This window comes from Gadus morhua, chromosome 11 (assembly GCF_902167405.1).
Source record: "Gadus morhua chromosome 11, gadMor3.0, whole genome shotgun sequence".
NCBI classification, from domain to species: Eukaryota; Metazoa; Chordata; class Actinopteri; order Gadiformes; family Gadidae; genus Gadus; species Gadus morhua.
In genome coordinates this window covers 24380591-24399538 of record NC_044058.1, presented here as the reverse complement: position 1 = coordinate 24399538, position 18948 = coordinate 24380591, and the positions used below count along the sequence as shown (strand labels likewise).

Sequence of the window (18948 nt, the reverse complement as noted above, 5' to 3'; positions counted from 1 at the left end):
AGAAATTTCATTGGAAGTGATTCGCAATGTCTGAGAATTCACTTTCAATGAGGATTCGTGATCAAACTGCAATGTTCTTCATGGAAAGAGGGGTCGAATCCAAAGGAATAGCTTTAAAGAGACTTTATTTGTATAAAGTATTTTCGGTATGGTAAACAGATGCTCTGAAGTAAAGAGAGATTGAAGGTGTGTTCTAAGCACGTGCGAGAGTGTTCTCCTAGCTGATCCTAGCCACAAACCCACGTATGTCTAATCGCTGCCGGGAGAGTTTTATTGTTTTCATGGCCAGGGGCTTTCTTATGGACTCAGCGAGGACCGGAAGGCTTGGAGAGGAACCGGTGTGACGTAATCCTCGGTTTTCTCGCCTGGTTTGTGATGCTGCCCATCTGTGGCTAAAGTATCTATTTCAGCCTTCAGTAATGTCCTGCTTTCCTTGTGGTTATGTGTAGTATTTACGGATTATATGTTTGGTCCTACCCCCTATTGGTTAAGTGAGGGAAATACAGCTTGTGTTCCTAAAATACGTAACAGTCCTCCTTGGTCATCTTAGATGACCATACAATAATATTTTAAATCATAAACACCATTTACCACACCGAAAACATAGTCAAAGTAGGATCAATCATCAACACCATCAACCGTCGTGGAAAGACCTCTTGAAGAGAGGGGAAAACCACTACGCGTCCCCCTAATACTGAGACGGCATTCACCTTGTGGGTCTCATTGGAAATACAGGTCATTATTTAACAATACAACAATGAACATAAATCTTGTTATCATACAATCACATGGCCAAACAGCACACAAACAAAACTATCCATAGAAATCCTGAGCTAATACTTTTTGGCTATGTGCAACAAAGTCATAAAATATTCAACAGGTGCAAAAGTAGCGTAAAAATTGGTGGTCATAACACAATTTTAAAATTTCAAAATTAGAGCTGTCAAGCGATTAAAATATTTAATCGTGATTAATCGCATTAATGTCATAGTTAACTCTAATTAATCGCGATTAATCGCAAATTATTTTTCTATGCTAAATATCCCTTGATTTTTTTGTCCCATAATTCTTCTCATTTAATTCTCTTATCAACATGGTGAAGTGCATCGGCTTGCCTTGTGCAAATGATTTTTATTGATAACAACATTGGCATATACACTGATCAAAACAGGACGATACAAAAAAAGAGCCTATAGTGCAATTAAACGACTGCTTTGAACAAATGTCATTTGAACATAGCAGTCAGGCTACTGCTTCTTTGTTTTGAGCCAAAGAAAAAAAAAAAAAAAAAAATTTTTTTTTTTTTTTTATAAAGTAATTACGTTAATCGCGCGATAAATTTTTTAACGCCGTTAAATTTGGTTTGCGTTAACGCCGTTAATAACGCGTTTAACTGACAGCTCTATTCAAAATGTTTGGTAAGCTAACATGGATTTGGGGGGGTTCAGGTGATCTTCGTGTATTGGTGCGCCCGGTTGATGTGGGTGTTTGGGCATGGATTTGGGGAGTTCAAGTGATCTTCGTGTATTGGTGTGCCGGTTCCTGTGGGTGGTTTTGGGCGATGTTATTATTGTAGTCATTGTTTTTTCTGTCGCCGTCGGGTCTGTAATTCATGAACCCAAGACTCGTCCCTCCTTGTCAAGGGCTCATCTCAGAGAGGTTACTCCTACACCATGGGAGCCTCCAAACAGGTTCTCCGTCGTCGTCGTGTCAGCAACATGTGGCCAGAGAGAGAGAGAGAGAGAGAGAGAGAGAGAGAGAGAGAGAGAGAGAGAGAGAGAGAGAGAGAGAGAGAGAGAGAGAGAGAGAGAGAGAGAGAGAGAGAGAGAGAGAGAGAGAGAGAGAGAGAGAGAGAGAGAGAGAGAGAGAGAGAGAGAGAGAGAGAGAGAGAGAGAGAGAGAGAGAGAAGAGAGAGAGAGAGAGAGAGAGAGAGAGAGGAGAGAGAGAGAGAGAGAGAGAGAGAGAGAGAGAGAGAGAGAGAGAGAGAGAGAGAGAGAGAGAAGAGAGAGAGAGAGAGAGAGAGAGAGAGAGAGAGAGAGAGAGAGAGAGAGAGAGAGAGAGAGAGAGAGAGAGAGAGAGAGAGAGAGAGAGAGAGAGAGAGAGCGAGAGAGCGAGAGAGAGAGAACTAACCTTTAGACGTTGGCCAGCTCACAGGTTTCTGATGCACAAAATGGTTTGATGATGATGACCCATAGCTAAAGTGAAAGAAATTTCATTGGAAGTGATTCGCAATGTCTGAGAATTCACTTTCAATGAGGATTCGTGATCAAACCCAAATCGAGAGCGTGTATGGCACTCTGGTCTAACAGTGATGATCTCTCTTAATCCTAATATCTTAACTATCATCTCCATACTTACTCTCCAGTTTGGCCTCAAGCGCGCTGCGATGTGGTTACACGCGATGTCCCGCAGCGTTTCCACCGTACACTCCCGGCTTTAGCGTCAGTGAAGGTTGAGACGAGAACATCAGCGATACCGACTTCGTCCTCGTCCTCCAGTGCTCTGCGCCTGACCCGAGGCTCTCCCTCCCGCTCACGGTCCAACAGACTGGCGCGAAACTTCTTCAGTTCATCCTTAGTCAGATCCTCCAGACTGTGTTGCAGAACTTGTCTTATCGTTGAAGCCAGCTTACACCTACTATATATTATTTATATTATACTGAACTATATAAGTTCAATATATTTATATAAGCTATTCTAATAATAAACGTTGTCTGAAAACCCAACGCCACAAACTAGACAGGAAGAGCCAGATATCGGAAGTAAACAACACTATGACACCCAATCGTTGTTTCTTTTTACTGTGCATTGCCCTGTCATAGGATTCCATACCACTCAAATGCTGACGCAGTTGCTCGGTCGCCTCGCGTCACTTACGCGTTATACGTTAAAAACAGCCTGATTCCTATTTCATTTAAATTGATAGAGAAACATTGTAGGCATAGTAGGCTATTTATTTATTTGTGACAAAAGTAAACAACAAAACATTTAGTTAAGATTGTGTAAAAAATAAGACCCAAAACAATCAGCACCCTCCATTATTGTTGTCATTAGCACTAGGCCGCTTATGTTTGGCGTATATGTAGGCTAATACAACATGGCTCAAGATCCTCAGGTCCTCGAGAAGATGAACCTCTGATTCCTCCAGCACGCTGAGGAAGATGTCCTTTCCTGTGGTTCCGCTGGCCGTCAGGGCCCCGCTGTACAGTAGTCGGGCCTGGTCCTGCGGGGTGCCTTTGGCCATGATGGCGTCATACTCCTCTGACTCAGCACCTTGCTGTCCAGCAGTTTATCCAGTATTGGTGCGATCCTCCGGATCCTCTGAATCAGGGCGCTCCGGTGTTTGTCCACAAAGTGCTCACCCGGTCTAGCTAGAATGACAACATTCAGACTCTCATGCTCGATTCTTTGTAACAAATAATTATATAGCAATTATAAATAGGGAAATTGATAGAGTGCTAGGGGATAAAACGCGAGAGAGAGAGAGAGAGAGAAGAGAGAGAGAGAGAGAGAGAGAGAGAGAGAGAGAGAGAGAGAGAGAGAGAGAGAGAGAGAGAGAGAGGAGAGAGAGAGAGAGCGGAGAGAGAGAGAGAGAGAGAGAGAGAGAGAGAGAGAGAGAGAGAGAGAGAGAGAGAGAGAGAGAGAGAGAGAGAGAGAGAGAGAGAGAGAGAGAAGAGAGAGAGACGAGAGAGAGAGAGAGAGAGATAGAGAGAGAGGAGAGAGAGAGAGAGAGAAGAGAGAGAGAGAGAGAGAGAGAGAGAGAGAGAGAGAGAGAGAGAGAGAGAGAGAAACTAACCTTTGGACGGGATCATACTGTTGGCGGCGCTAGGTCGACTCCCCGGCGGAATCAACTCTGCGCCAGCAGAAAAAATAAATAAATGGCATGTATATATGTATGTATTGATCGTGTCTTCACATTCTGAACACAGAACTGTCGTAGGGCATCTCACTGGATTCCGATGTACAAAATGGTTTGATGACCCATAACTAAAGTGAAAGGATTTTATTGGAGGTGATTCGCCCTTTCCATGAGGATTCGTGATCAAACCCAAATCGAGAGCGTGTATGGCACTCTGGTCTGACAGTGATGATCTCTTAATCCTAATATCCTAACTATAATCTCCATTAGTCAACTTACTCTCCAGTTCGGCCTCAAGTCGCGCTGCGATGTGGTTACACTCGATGGCCTGCAGCGTTTCCACCATTACACTCCCGGCTTTAGCGTCAGTGAATGTTGAGACGAGAACATCAGCGATAACGACTTCATCCTTGTCCTCCAGTGCTCTGCGCCTTACCCGAGGCTCTCCCTCCCGCTCACGGTCCAACAGCCTTGCGCGAAACTTCTTCAGTTCATCCTTAGACAGATCCTCCAGACTGTGTTGCAGAACTTGTCTTATCGTTGAAGCCATAGCTTACACCACTTAGTTATATATTAGTTCAATATACTTATATATTATTCATTAATACAATGTTGTCTGTAACCCAACGCCGCAAACGTACACTAGGAAGAGACAGATAACGGAAGTAAACTACACTACACGCAATCGTTTGCGTTTTTTTTGCATTGCCCTGGGCGTAGCCCAGTTGCTTGGTTGCATCGCGTCACTTACGCGGAACGTAACAATCGGTAATCAGATTAAAGCAAGCAATAAAGATGCACAAATAGTACATTCTCTACAGCCCTTTATGTTGCACTGGATTAGCCCTCATGACAGAGGTAAAGCAACACACAGGTCAACTATTTAGTTTGTATTATAGTTGCATGAAGGGAAATTGCAAAATATGACGAAATAACTTTGAAGAGAAGAAACATTACTTATTTATTAATTTATTTACACAACAAATTACACATTATTCTTTACATGAAGGTGTTTAGGCTACTCATTGAGGTAGATAGTTGCAACTAGAAAACATATGAACATAAATTACAAATACAGATGCTGTACTGACCATCCTAGCCAAGTACTTACAGTACACTTTATGTGGCAGTAGGCCTATTAAAGTAAACTTTATGTTGCAATATTAAAGTCAACTTATGTAACCGTATTAAGATCAACTTTATTTTTAAGTATTAAAGGAAACTTTATGTTGCAATTTAAAGTAGACTAGACTTTATGTTGCAGTATTAAAGTAAACTTTACTCTGCACTACTTTAATTGGAGTCGTGTTGGAGCAGGGCAGATATATCTGCGTCGTGTCTCTCGTGTAGAAACGACAGTCCGGCAGCGCCCTATTGTGAGCCATAGGTTTGGTTGCTATGCTCTGATGTTGACTCGCCTCCTGTTGCCACGACGCCGCCGGCACAACGTTCAAACTTTCCAACACCTCCTGTGGGTAGAACCTCCTGTTCTACCCAGCATGCCTTGCACGTCACAGACGAAGCGGTAGACGTAGCGCTTCCCCGCCGTCTTGTGGATGATGTTCTTATGGTAGTAGTAGCGCAGGCCGCGGCTCAGCTTCTCATAGTTAGGGGTCCAAGCCAACAGGTTGGATCCCTATTGTTTTTGTAAGGATTCTTTTTATTATTATTCCCCCTAGAAGTGGGTCCACAGCCCAAGCCGTAAATGGTGCCGACACGCCAATTGCATGACTAGGTCCAGGTCCCTGAGTTCTAAGCAGACGACCAAATCCAGACACGCCGGCCACTAGGTGGCGCTATAAAGGAAAGACGCGTTTGGGGCTATAACTCCCACACCGAACCTCCCACATTCAAAACCTTGTACACACATATTCACTGGAGTCTGCTGCATCTTTTGGCATAGGCCACGCCCATTTGCGTCTACAATTTTTTTCGCAAAATCGCGAAAACCGCAAAACTGTTTTTTCCCTACTCCTCCCACATTTCTTGACCAATCGACAAAACTTTGCACACGACATCTTCAAAAAAAAAAAAAAACTTTTTTGATCCGTCCTTCGATAACGAAACGGTAGGATTTTGAATATTGGTTTATGAGCTAAATTAGACGTGGAATATCAAAAATCCAAAGAAATCCAAAATTAGACATCGGATCGAGTCCACATTTTACAAACATGATGGTGCTAACCTTAATGTCGTTCGATAAAAATTTCGGAAAATTTCGCCATTAGGGGCGCAATAAACGAGGAAATTGTATATCTTCTACAAAATTTCGCCACGAAAACGCTACACTGACTTCTCGCTACTCCTACCACAGTCAAATCCTTTGTATCCACATGTTCAGGGTAGCGTTTTGAACACAGGCTTCGCGTCGTGCCGGCGAAACGCACATTTCTTGTCGCGTTGTGCCGGCGAAATGCACACTTCTTGGACCCCTGCATAACTGCTTGCAGTTCTAGTTCATCTTGGGCTTGTTCTTACACTGGCCCCATCGCTTAGCCACCTGACAACACACAATGAACACGTCATGCTCTGGAACTCACCAACCTTGGGTCTGTTGGTTGATAAACCATCCTGGCAATCACTATGGCATGTGTTTGTATGCGTTTGTTTGGTATACCTCTGAGGGGTCAGACATCTTGAACTCCCACCCGTCGCAGGTCCAAGTGATGAAGCTGCGGCACGCTGAGTCCAGCAGCAGCTCCAGGAGGAACTGCCACAGCTGGATGGGTCCCGAGCCTGGAGGTCAATACCACATCAATAACGTAAACCCTCCCTTCATATATATGTATATATATATACAAATATATATATACGACAAATATATATATATATATATAATATATTTTTTAAATATAAGTTTTATATTAGTGTTGCTGAGGATAAGCCTGACTGCTCTGTGCGTGTGTGGTGTGTGTGTGTGTGGTGTGTGTGTGTGTGTGTGTGTGTGTGTGTGTGTGTGGTGTGTGTGTGTGTGTGTGTGTGTGTGTGTGTGTGTGTCTCACCAGGGTAGGCTGACATCCCAACATGTCTGTCTCGGTCGGCCCCCTGTAAGTGTGTGTTTTGTGTGTTTTTGCGTTTGGCCACACGGAGGCAGTGCTGCTCCCTGGGCCCTGCATCGAGCGGACAAGAAGTTGCTTGGAGCGGACAGGAAGGGGCTTGGAATGGACAGGAAGTGGCTTGGAGCGGCTGGTAGTCGGCCCAGAAGAAGGGCTGGTTCTGGGTGTCGTAAAGATCAGCTCGGTGCGAGTATCTCTGCTCACTGTCGTCTGGAACTGAAATTGATTCACTTATTAGAAAAAACTTAACTATAAATATATAATAAGCTGTATCACTGATAGAATAATACTTAAACTATTATTCAATATAGCGTCTTCATTTATCATCTCATATTTGTACTTCCAGTGGGAACGTTATTGCAGCAATTCCTAAACTACGACCCGGGACTCAAAATGGATTGTGATCCAGTTGGAGGCCTGACAACACACAGATCCTTTCGTTTAAACTACCGGATCCACAATTACAGTGTGCTTGAGTTTTCTTTGTGTCAATGGGTCCCTCGGTCAAACAGTCTTTTTCCTCACAGGATCAAAGCGTTTGATAACACCTGCGTTGGAGATGATGTATTTGCAGTAATTCTTTGCGGATGAAAAGGTCATTCCTACTTAGTAGAGTGTTCCCTGGTGCTCCTGGCAGGAAGGGGCTGTTGCTTGGCTCTGCAGCTGGGCTCGGGGCACCGTGTTGAGGCAGCAGGCCAGAGAACGCCGGGCTGGAGACCTGGAGGTCTGACGGAGGGTCCAGCTCACCATTGGGGTACGAGGAGACCCAGTTGAATTCTGGGTATGTGTCGAGGTCGAGGAGGCTGCCTGGAGGAAGTAGGACACACACTTAATACACAGTGTGTTTAGTGTGTGAAGTTTGTAGTGTGCGTGGGGTGTTGGTTACCTTTGTGGAGGTACAGGTCAGATGGTCTGTAGGGCTGCAGGTAGGTGGGGGCCGGGGCCATTTTACTGTCCAACTGGAGAGACAGGTCATCTTGGTAACCGTCTGGGGGACAGAGAGAGAGAGAGACAGGTTGTCATGGTAACATGCTGGGAGTCAGAGAAACAGATCGTCATGGTTACCAATTTGGGGGTCATAAAGCGAGGGAGAGAGTGACAGGACGTTATGGTAACCATATGGGTGTCAGAGAGACAGGGATTTGTGTTAACGGTTTGGGGGTCAGACAGAGAGAGACAGGTTGTCAAGGATGGTAACCGGGTGGGAGTCAGAGAGACAGTTCATCATGGAAGCAAGATGGAGGATGAGAGTGTGAAGACTTCCACTCAACACTCGAATGTTGACAGGAAAAAACAGAGTAACAATCAGCAGAGAGAGAGAGTGTGTGTGTGTGTGTGTGTGTGTGTGTGTGTGTGTGTGTGTGTGTGGTGTGGTGTGGGGTGGGGCTCTAAATCTGTTGGAGGAGGAAGTCTGGAGGAAGGGATTAGAGCACACACACACACACACAGCGGCAGATAAACAGAAAAACAGAGGTACAGGCAGACAAATAAACAGGCAGACAGGCATAGAGACAGAGGCAGAGAGACAGACAGACCCCCAGACATAGAGTGTGTTTCAAGGTCTGATGGTCTGCCCATTCTGACTGATGTGATGATTCTGTTTCCTGTTCACTTCCTCGGTCTCAGAGGAAACTGGTCATCACTAAGGTCGTCATGCACAACTGGTCATTAATCGAAAAAAAATGTCAGGTTAGTATGCTAGTTCTTTAAGTCAGCATGCTGTCCTTGTTTCGTATAGTATTTAGTGCTACATTATATATTAGTCAAAGGTTATCATTCAAATCCTAGATAAGCATGCTGGCCCTGTAGAAAGGCCTTGTAGTTACAGCAGTTATGAATGCTGGTCCCAACTACTACAGCATGGTTAAAGAGTAATATTAGAATGAGTTTAAACTTGACCATGAAAGCAAGTCATATCAAATCAATAACTTAAAATATTAGCTAACTATATGATCAATTAGACAATTAGAATTTGTGACCCATAATTTGATTCGTAATCAAAGATATTGTACTGATTTTAAACTCACCGTATGATATGAAAGCTCTCTCCTGCTGTGCTTTCATTAAATCAAATTTAAAATCCCCGATAGTGATAAGACATCCATTATGTCGCCGCCGGTCCAGAGATGTGTCAGGTGTGCGCGAGAGACAGAACGGACACTTTTGTTACTGCCATGTAGGCCTATACAGTACATTCGGAACACATTTTAGGAACAGATCTATGCCGCATAGAAATCTATGCCGCATAGAAATCTATGCGGATCAGATGTGCCATGTAAACGCGGCTAATGACACCCAATCGTTGTTTCTTTTTACTGTGCATTGCCCTGTCATAGGATTCCATACCACTCAAATGCTGACGCAGTTGCTCGGTCGCCTCGCGTCACTTACGCGTTATACGTTAAAAACAGCCTGATTCCTATTTCATTTAAATTGATAGAGAAACATTGTAGGCATAGTAGGCTATTTATTTGTGACAAAATTAAACAACAAAACATTTAGTTAAGATTGTGTAAAAATAAGACCCAAAACAATCAGCACCCTCCATTATTGTTGTCATTAGCACCAGGCCGCTTATGTTTGGCGTAATATGTAATACAACATGGCTCAAGATCTCCTCAGGTCCTCGAGAAGATGAACCTCTGATTCTTCCAGCACGCTGAGGAAGATGTCTTTTCCTGTGGTTCCGCTGGCCGTCAGGGCCCCGCTGTACAGTAGTCGGGCCTGGTCCTGCGGGGTGCCTTTGGCCATGATGGCGTCATACTCCTCTTGACTCAGCACCTTGCGGTCCAGCAGTTTATCCAGTATTGGTGCGATCCTCCGGATCCTCTGAATCAGGGCGCTCCGGTGTTTGTCCACAAAGTGCTCACCCGGTCTAGCTAGAATGACAACATTCAGACTCTCATGCTCGATTATTTGTAACAAATAATTATATAGCAATTATAAATAGGGAAATTGATAGAGTGCAAGGGGATAAAACGAGAGAGAGAGAGAGAGAGAGAGAGAGAGAGAGAGAGAGAGAGAGAGACAGAGAGAGAGAGAGAGAGAGAGAGAGAGAGAGAGAGAGAGAGAGAGAGAGAGAGAGAGAGAGAGAGAGAGAGAGAGAGAGAGAGAGAGAGAGAGAGAGAGAGAGGAGAGAGAGAGAGAGAGAGAGAGAGAGAGAGAGAGAGAGAGAGAGAGAGAGAGAGAGAGAGAGAGAGAGAGAGAGAGAGAGAGAGAGAGAGAGAGAGAGAGAGAGAGAGAGACTAACCTGTTGACGCTGGGGTACTATTGGCACTAGGTCGACTCCCGGCAGATTCAACTCTGCGCCAGTAGAAATAAATACATAAATGGCATGTATATATAATATATGTATGTATTGATCGTGTCTTCACATTCTGAACACAGAACTGTCGTAGGACAACTCACTGGATTCCGATGTACAAAATGGTTTGATGACCCATAACTAAAGTGAAAGGATTTTCATTGGAGGTGATTCGCCCTTTCCATGAGGATTCGTGATCAAACCCAAATCGAAAGCGTGTAATGGCACTCTGGTCTAACAGTGATGATCTCCTCTTAATCCTAATATCCTAACTATCATCTCCATTAGTCTACTTACTCTTCAGTTTGGCCTCAAGTTTCACTGCGATGTGGTTACACTCGATGTCCCGCAGCGTTTCCACCATTACACTCCCGGCTTTAGCGTCAGTGAAGGTTGAGACGAGAACATCAGCAATACCGACTTCGTCCTTGTCCTCCAGTGCTCTGCGCTGACCCGAGGCTCTCCCCCGCTCACGGTCCAACAGACTGGCGCAAAACTTCTTCAGTTCATCCTTAGACAGATCCTCCAGACTGTGTTGCAGAACTTGTCTTATCGTTGAAGCCATAGCTTACACCACTTAGTTATATATTAGTTCAATATACTTATATTATTCATTAATACAATGTTGTCTGTAACCCAAGGCCGCAAACGTACCCTAGGAAGAGACCGATAACGGAAGTAAACTACACTGACACGCAATCGTTTACGTTCTTTTGCATTGCCCTGGGCGTAGCCCAGTTGCTTGGTTGCATCGCGTCACTTACGCGTAACGTAACAATCGGTAATCACATTAAAGCAAGCAATAAAGATGCACAAATAGTAAATTCTCTGCAGCCCTTTATTCATCTTGAATAGGTAACCTAATTACTATGTAATTCAAACAAATATACTTAATGTATTCTAAATGTATAACCTGAATAATATGCATTTCAATTCAATAAATTATATTAATACTGAATACATAAACCTGAGGAATATGCATTTCAAATGAATAGGCTTTATTACACTGATGCATATGGATCATGTAAAGTTTATTAGGTAGGTTTATGTTCAAAATATTTAAAAAATCAAATGGAACTTATTATTATTAATTAAATTACATAAATCTTAAAAGTTAGGGTTAAATATTTCTGTGAGTGCGCACGCCTCGCGTCACTTACACGTTATACGTTAAAAACAGCCTGATTCCTATTTCATTTAAATGGATAGGCCTAGAGAAACATTGTAGGTATTTATTTATTTGTGACAAAATTAAACAACCAAACATTTAGTTAAGATTGTGTAAAAAGAAGACCCAAAACAATCAGCACCCTCCATTATTGTTGTCATTAGCACCAGGCCGCTTATGTTTGGCGTTATATGTAACACAACATGTGGCTCAAGTTCTCCTCAGGTCCTGGAGAAGATGAACCTCTAATTCCTCCAGCACGCTTAGGAAGACGCCTTTCCTGTGGTTCCGCTGGACGTCAGGGCCCCGCTGTACAGTTGTCGGGCCTGGTCCTGCGGGGTGCCTTTGGCCATGATGGCGTCATACTCCTCCTGACTCAGCACCTTGCGGTCCAGCAGTCTATCCAGTATAGGTGCCAACCTCCGGATTCTCTGAATCAGGGCGCTCCGGTGTTTGTCCACAAAGTGCTCTACAGGTCTAGCTAGAATGACAACATTCAGACTCTCATGCTCGATTATTTGTAACAAATAATTATATAGCAATTATAAATAGGGAGAGAGAGAGAGAGAGAGAGAGAGAGAGAGAGAGAGAGAGAGAGAGAGAGAGAGAGAGAGAGAGAGAGAGAGAGAGAGAGAGAGAGAGAGAGAGAGGAGAGAGAGAGAGAGGAGAGAGAGAGAGAGAGAGAGAGAGAGAGAGAGAGAGAAGAAGGAGAGAGAGAGAGAGAGAGAGAGAGAGAGAGAGAGAGAGAGAGAGAGAGAGAGAAACAGAAACAGAAACAGAAACAGAGAGAAACAGAGAGAAACTAACATTTGGACGGCGGGATCATACTGTTGGCGCAAGGTCGACTCCCCGGCGGATTCAAATCTGCGCAAGCAGAAAAAATAAATAAATGGCATGTATATATTAGGTCTTCACATTCTGAACACAGAACTGTCGTAGGGCAACTCACTGGATTCCGATGTACAAAATGGTTTGATGACCCATAACTAAAGTGAAAGGATTTTCATTGGAGGTGATTCGCCCTTTCCATGAGGATTCGTGATCAAACCCAAATCGAGAGCGTGTATGGCACTCTGGTCTAACAGTGATGATCTCCTCTTAATCCTAATATCCTAACTATCATCTCCATTAAAGGTTGTATAGGTGATTTGCTTTTTTGGCCATTTTTGCAAAATTACTTGAAATCCTTATCATAACCCGCTTACAGCCATTGAGTTAGAAGTACTGACATGAAAATTAAACAAGTCAATCATCTGTGGAACGGGCAGGGCTCGAAAAACTTCAGCCAATCATTTCCATTGCCACCGAGTTGCATTGGACAGTAAGTACGTCAATCAAACGGTCGTACTGCACTCCCCCTCCCCCGCGCCCCGCGCGCGACCCCTTCGAGCAGTGTTTGTTGTTATCCTGCGGTAGCTACTGGAACTAGTTAATCCACATTTGGACCTAGCAGTAGAAGACAATTTCCATGGCAGACAAGACGCCACCATCCCCACCACCACCACCACACCAGCAAAGAGAAGGAAAACTCTTTTTCAGAGAGTAATTGATAATAAAAACGCTGAAAGAGAAAAACTGAAATCAAGAATAATCCTAGGCGCTGCTTTCGAACGTTGGCGGCAACTGAAGGACGAGAAGGGTCTAAAAACCGATGCTTGTGTGGCGGTTGACCTAGTTTCAAAGTGTATACCGTTTATACTCGGTAATACCGGTGTGGAGACGAGTGTATTACTCGGTGTGAAAATGTCCACACCGCGGCAACCCTAGTGAAAACCAGGACTTCCAATACAATTATATGAAACAAACATACATTTTCTAAAAATAGTAATGATTTATGTGACCGTTTAATGTTTATAACATCTGGTCCAACCATTGCAGCGAGAACGTATTCTCAGCAGGGGGTGCTGGGAAAAAAAAAAACTCAGCCTGCACTAGACTCGCAACTCGTTACATTGATAAAAAAAGATGTATAGCAGCGCAGCTCAATTACACCAGTGCATGCGCGGACAGTTGAAAATCGATCGTTCACATCCAGCTGCTCACAGAACAAGTTTGGCGCACCGCTACCCTCACACTTTTTCATATAACCTTTTTTCAGCACTAGGTCATATGAGCATTAAATAAATGCTGCGTCTCAAAATGCCTTGGACAGCAGCGAGGATGACTCGCTTTGCCACGGGCCGAAACAGTTCGGAGCGACCACAGCCAGAGCGAACACAGCGGGGCAGAGGAGTGTCAGGAATAGTCTTTGGTGTACACATCAGTACGGCCTATTTGCACTACTGTTTAGTGGCAATGCAGTGTTTTATTCGATGCCTTTTTATTTTCGTATATTATTTCAATGAATACAATTTATTTATTCATAAAAAACGGATCTGGTCTTCAAATCTTTTTTCCAAATATAGGTCGTCTTACAATGGGGTTTGTGTTTATATTCGGACCAATACGGTACAGCGGGCGCTCACATGACGTTAAGCATTTCCTGGTGCATAATGTGACGCTTCAGAACCTAAAATCCCGTTTCTCCCCGTTGACACGACAACACATAACCGGCGTTTTCAGAAATCTCCACTTTGGCCGGAGTTTTTAGAAATGATCGTTTTCTGTGATAAGACAGGGCCTCGGACAGGGGGTGTTGCAGCACCCCAGCACTCCTACTTCCCGCGGTACTGGGTGCAACTTACAGCTGAATGTAGTGCCATGTTGTTAAACGAAAACCTACTCTAGCCTGGCTCGCTCTCGCGCATCTCTGTTCGCGCTCGTGCATGATTGCGCGTCCAGGTACTTGGAATGGGTGGAGTCAGAGTCAGCGTTGAAGGAGAGGGGGTAGGACCATTTGAGTTGTGTATTTTCAAAATCTGCTGGCGTTTCGCAAATCACCTACCCAACCTTTAATCAACTTACCCTCCAGTTCGGCCTCAAGTCGCACTGCGATGTGGTTGCACTCGATGACCCGCAGCGTTTCCACCACTACACTCCCGGCTTTAGCTTCGGTGAAGGTTGAGACGAGAACATCAGCGATAACGACTTCGTCCTTGTCCTCCAGTGCTCTGCGCCTGACCCGAGGCTCTCCCTTCCGCTCGCGGTCCAACAGACTGGCGCGAAACTTCTTCAGTTTATCCTTATGCCGCTTTTCCACCGCACATGTAGCTCGACTCGACACGACACGACTCGACACGGTAGCAGCGCGGGTCCTTTTCCACCGCAAATAGTACCTCCGGGACGTGGGCGGGGTCGGCTGCGCGAAAGGGCCGTGACGTATTTTGTATGCGACGCAAACAACACCTACGTAACCCACACATGGACAGAACCCACATAACAACAATGGAGAACATCGATGCGATGGTATTCGTGTTCGTATTATTAGCTGGCATGTTGAAGAAGTGGAATATGTTGGCTGCGGCGCTGCTATGGCTGTTACCAGCATGGTTGCCATGTCGCTCTCGTGACTTCGTCACACTCTCTGGCCAATCAGTGGCCGGCCGTCTGCCGACGTCACCTTTTAGCATCGGCTCAGCCGCTTGGAACCTAGAGCGAGGCGGTACTAGAAAAAGCAGCCACTTCAGGTACCAGATACCATGTTTTCGCGGTGGAAACGCAAAAAAGGCGAGCTGAGTCGAGTCGTGTCGAGCTGGTACCATGCAGTGGAAAAGCGGCATTAGACAGATCCTCCAGAGTGTGTTGCAGAACTTGTCTTATCGTTGAACCCATAGCTTACACCACTTAGTTATATATTAGTTCAATATACTTATATATTATTCATTAATACAATGTTGTCTGTAACCCAACGCCGAAAACGTACACTAGGAAGAGACAGATAACGGAAGTAAACTACACTATTGACGCTTTTCCACCGCACATGTAGCTCGACTCGACTCGACACGACTCGACACGACTCGACACGGCAGCAGCACGGGTCATTCTATTTCATGTAGGCTACGCCGTCTAGGCTTCGCCTTATGGGCTTGTCCCGTGCGCGCGCTCGCGCGCGCTGAAAATTCAAACTATGCACCTATCAGCGTGGGCACCGCCCACATTTCCCACGGTATCGTGTCTATATTGTTGACGGGTTGGGGGCGGTGTATACCGTCGCTCATCCTCCCTTTTCTTTCAGCACTTGTGCTTATCAGCGAGAAATTGAGAACTACTATTAAGAAGATGAGAACTTCAACACGGATCTCCCAAGCCGGTGGCAGCGGCTCGGGCGAGGCCGCGGACAAACGGCCCTTTTCAGGGCCACCTGAGAGCGCTCCTAGAGCTAGGTCCTTTTCAGGACTCCTATGCGCCTCCTGTCCCGCCTCCCTGGCACCGGGTGACGGGCACTTGGCGTGCTTTTGGTGCCTCGGCGCCGACCACGCCGCGGCTGCTATGGCGGCCCCCGTCTCCTGTGTCGCCTGCCGGGAGCTGCCTGAAGAGGGGATCCTCTCCAGGCATCTCTTCTTTTCCCCTGCAGTGGAAATGGCTGACGCCATCGACCTATTCGGACCTGACGTCGACGATGGCATCATCGACGCCTCCCTGGACGACGTCTTCGGCGACTCGGCGTCCGGTTTTTCCCGCTCTCGGGTTACAACCGCCACCGTCATACAACACGAGGGTCCGCGCCGGATGACCGATCTCTTCCGGGAGATCATGGGTGAGGCGGCGGCCATCAAAGGGATTCCCATGCCGGCCCCGCCTCTCGCCCCCGTATCTGACGATATGCAGGGCGAGTGCTTTCGCACCCCATCTTTTTCCCGGCGGGTTACCCAGTGCCCCTTGTTCCCGCCTTTGCAGCACTTGTTTATTGCTGCCGGTGAGGACCCTTCGACCCTGAAGGCTCCTACACGGATTTCACCAACGTGGAGGGGTGGGCCGATACTCAGGCGAGGGGGATCCCTCTTCTGGAGCCTCCCCTGGCAGCGCTTCTCTGTCCGGGCGCCGGATGGCTCCTTAACGAAAAGCCGCTGCCCCCCGACCGCCTCCAGAAGCAGATTGTCGGCCTAACGGACAGGGTGTTCGTTTGTGCCTCTCAATCCGCGGCGGCGGTCAACAACATCGCCCTGCTCTCCTCTGCCATGGTCCTCCTTGTCGGCTGACAGGGAGGCCTACGGCCCGGAGGAAGCCGCGAGATGGCTGGCGGTTTCCCGCTTTTCCAGCGCCATCCTCCAGTTATGCCAGCCGATAGCCGTTTCGGCCGGCCAGCATATGGCGTGGGCTACCATGATTCAAATGGTCATATGGCTCTCCCACACTGCGGTGCCGGAACGAGAGCGGGCCAGCCTCGTCCAGGGTCCACTAGCGCCGGATGGCCTATTTGGTCCCAGGTTCTCCGAGGTGCTCGCGCACCAGCAGTCAGTCCGTGAGAATCGTTCCCGGTTCGGGACGATTCTCATGGGCTCCTCCCGCCAGCAGGCTGAGAGGAAGCGGGGTCTAGGCCGGTCCCAGCGTTCCATGGGGCCGCCTCCGACTCCAGCCCCGGTGCAGCAGCCGCAGCCGCCGCGCACGGGGAGAGCAGCAGCGCCACGGACCGGGAAGTTCCGGACGCTTGCTCCTGACTTTTTCTTTCCCTATTAAAGAAAAAGAGTAAAGACCGTTCGGGACCGAACGGCAGTACATGTACCTGAAAGAGCGATATTCCCAGGCCACCTGCGTCCTACGCTTGTGGTGCGCTCCTCCATGTTGCCTCTTTCCCCCTCTCAGCCCGGTGGCTGTAGGGTGGCGGTCGGACGGCGTGTTCACATGGCCTCTGGTTCACCTGCTTCTAAGAAGCGGCGTCCCTTGGAGCCTCGTGGACGGATCAGAGACTCGTTGCACGGTCTCCTGGTTCCCCACATTGTAGGTGAGGAGATGGGTCCGCGCGCTGTGGCTACAGCCTGCGGACAGCGCATGCGCACAGGTGCTGCGGCCGGACGGCTCGCTCCCTGTTCAGCGGGCACGAGCGCGACGTCTAGACAGCTCGTTGTTTTTACAACTGCTAGTCGTGGTACGTCTCCTACGCTCGCTGAGCCTCCTCCCTTTCGTGGGAAGCCCCCCTTGGTTCACACGCAGTGTGAAGGCGGTAGGGGCAGAGGAATACGGGTTATTCCTGGACGGTCTTCCTCAGCTGTCGGCTCGCCCTCTCTCCAACCGCTATGCGTGTTGGCAAGAGCGGTGCGTTCTGCCATCGTGGTTGGACACCACGTTGAGATGGGGGCCATCCCATACAGTTCAAGCGTCGTCCCCCACCCTTTATGGGGTTAGGTGGAGCACCACGCTACGGGACCCCGGCTGCGAGCATGGCTCTGGCAAGCAGAGGTGGCACGTCTCTTGGTAAAGGGGGCCATCACTGTCGTTCCCCCCCACGAGTCTCACCTAGGTTTTTATTCCCGCTACTTCCTTGTTTCCAAGAAGTCAGGGGAAATGAGACCTATTCTGGATCTTCGCGTGTTCAACAGATTCGTTGCCACGAGGAAGTTCAGAATGCTCACGGTCGGAGCATTGTTCCGGTGTGTGAGAGAGGACGATTGGTTCACATCCCTGGATCTCAAGGATGCTTACTTCCACGTCCCTGTTCGGCAGGCGCACAGGAAGTTTCTACTCCGCTTTGCCTTTATGGGGATGGCGTACGAGTACCAGTGTCTGCCGTTCGGCTATTCCCTGGGCTCCGCGCACCTTCTCGAAGTGTGTGGAGACGGCGTTGGAACCGCTCAGACTTCAGGGAAAGAGATTCTCTTCTACCTAGACGATCTGCTTATTCTGAGCAACTCAGAAGAGACCGCGAGAAAGGGACACCATGTTTGGTGATAAACCATCTCTCTCCTGGGTTTTTGCCATCAACTGGAGAAGAGCTCCCCGCTCCCCAGCGGCAGACAGTCTACTTGGGGCTTTGCCTAGACTCAGGCCCACCATGACTGCAATGCTTTCGCCTCCTCGCGAGACGCCATCCTGTCGGCGCGTCTCCCGTTTTCACGTTCGCAGAAACGTGACCGCACTTGTCCACATGCGCCTGTTGGGGCTGATGGCAGCTGCCCACCCCGTGGTCCCCCTGGGTCTGCTTTTTATGCGCAGACTCCAGCGGTGGTTTGCTCGCCAACGGTTGGACCCCAGGCGACACAAGCTCAGGTGCTCCTCGTCCCCCCGTTCGGTGTCGCCAGGACCTGGAATATTGGAAAGGACCCTCCGCCCTTCTCAAGGGTGTTCCACTGGGCAGGGTGGCGTCCTACGTAGTGGTCTTCAACGGACGCCTTGTTGACGGGTTGGGAGGAACGTGCCTCTCACATCGGTCGGAGGACGAGTGGCGCACGCCCCCTACAGCACACTAAATGTGTTGGAGCTCGACGCTTTGAGGAAAGTGCTGTTGCATTTCTTTCACTTGGTGCGCGGCACGCCACGTTCTGATCAGGACAGACAGCGTGTCGGCGGCGGCGTACATCAACAGACAGGGGGGGAGTCCGCTCCCCTGCTCTCCACCGAAAGGCGGTCGAGCTCTGGCTTTGGGCTCATCAGTATCTCCGCAGTCTGAGAGCCCTGCATATCGCGGGGCGCCCAGAACTTTGGGGCGGACCTCATGTCTCGAGGCGGTCCCCGCCGAGACGAGTGGC

General features: G+C 47.6%; 2 protein-coding genes and 1 pseudogene across 2 annotated transcripts; all 3 read right to left on the bottom strand.

The window, feature by feature from the left end:
* Nucleotides 1–2932: 2932 nt before the first annotated feature.
* Nucleotides 2933–4549, bottom strand: LOC115553998 (apoptosis-associated speck-like protein containing a CARD; annotated as a pseudogene).
* Nucleotides 4550–6310: 1761 nt separating this feature from the next.
* Nucleotides 6311–8261, bottom strand: LOC115553874 (ETS translocation variant 4-like). Its single transcript, XM_030370396.1, has 5 exons — nucleotides 7801–8261; nucleotides 7521–7721; nucleotides 6861–7130; nucleotides 6476–6594; nucleotides 6311–6358 (listed from the first exon to the last, which is right to left on the bottom strand). The coding sequence occupies exons 1-5, from the start codon at nucleotides 7859–7861 to the stop codon at nucleotides 6311–6313; spliced, it is 699 nt and encodes a 232-aa protein (XP_030226256.1). The 5' UTR covers nucleotides 7862–8261.
* Nucleotides 8262–9357: 1096 nt separating this feature from the next.
* LOC115553873 (apoptosis-associated speck-like protein containing a CARD) lies at nucleotides 9358–15211 on the bottom strand. The gene is given in 8 exon segments (XM_030370395.1): nucleotides 9358–9793; nucleotides 10165–10217; nucleotides 10512–10748; nucleotides 11604–11661; nucleotides 11664–11867; nucleotides 12194–12250; nucleotides 14291–14507; nucleotides 15044–15211. Coding segments are annotated over 8 exon segments (1152 nt in total). The 5' UTR covers nucleotides 15098–15211; the 3' UTR covers nucleotides 9358–9521.
* Between the last annotated feature and the right edge of the window lie 3737 nt (nucleotides 15212–18948).

Excerpts from the sequence above, each read along its gene's own strand:
- LOC115553874 (XM_030370396.1), bottom strand. The coding sequence starts at position 7,861 with ATGGCCCCGGCCCCCACCTACCTGCAGCCCTACAGACCATCTGACCTG. Across the intron at positions 7,131-7,520 it reads ACCAGGGAACACTCTACTAA|TTCCAGACGACAGTGAGCAG; the intron begins GTAGGAATGACC and ends AATCAATTTCAG. Across the intron at positions 6,359-6,475 it reads AGATGTCTGACCCCTCAGAG|GTGGCTAAGCGATGGGGCCA; the intron begins GTATACCAAACA and ends GTGTGTTGTCAG.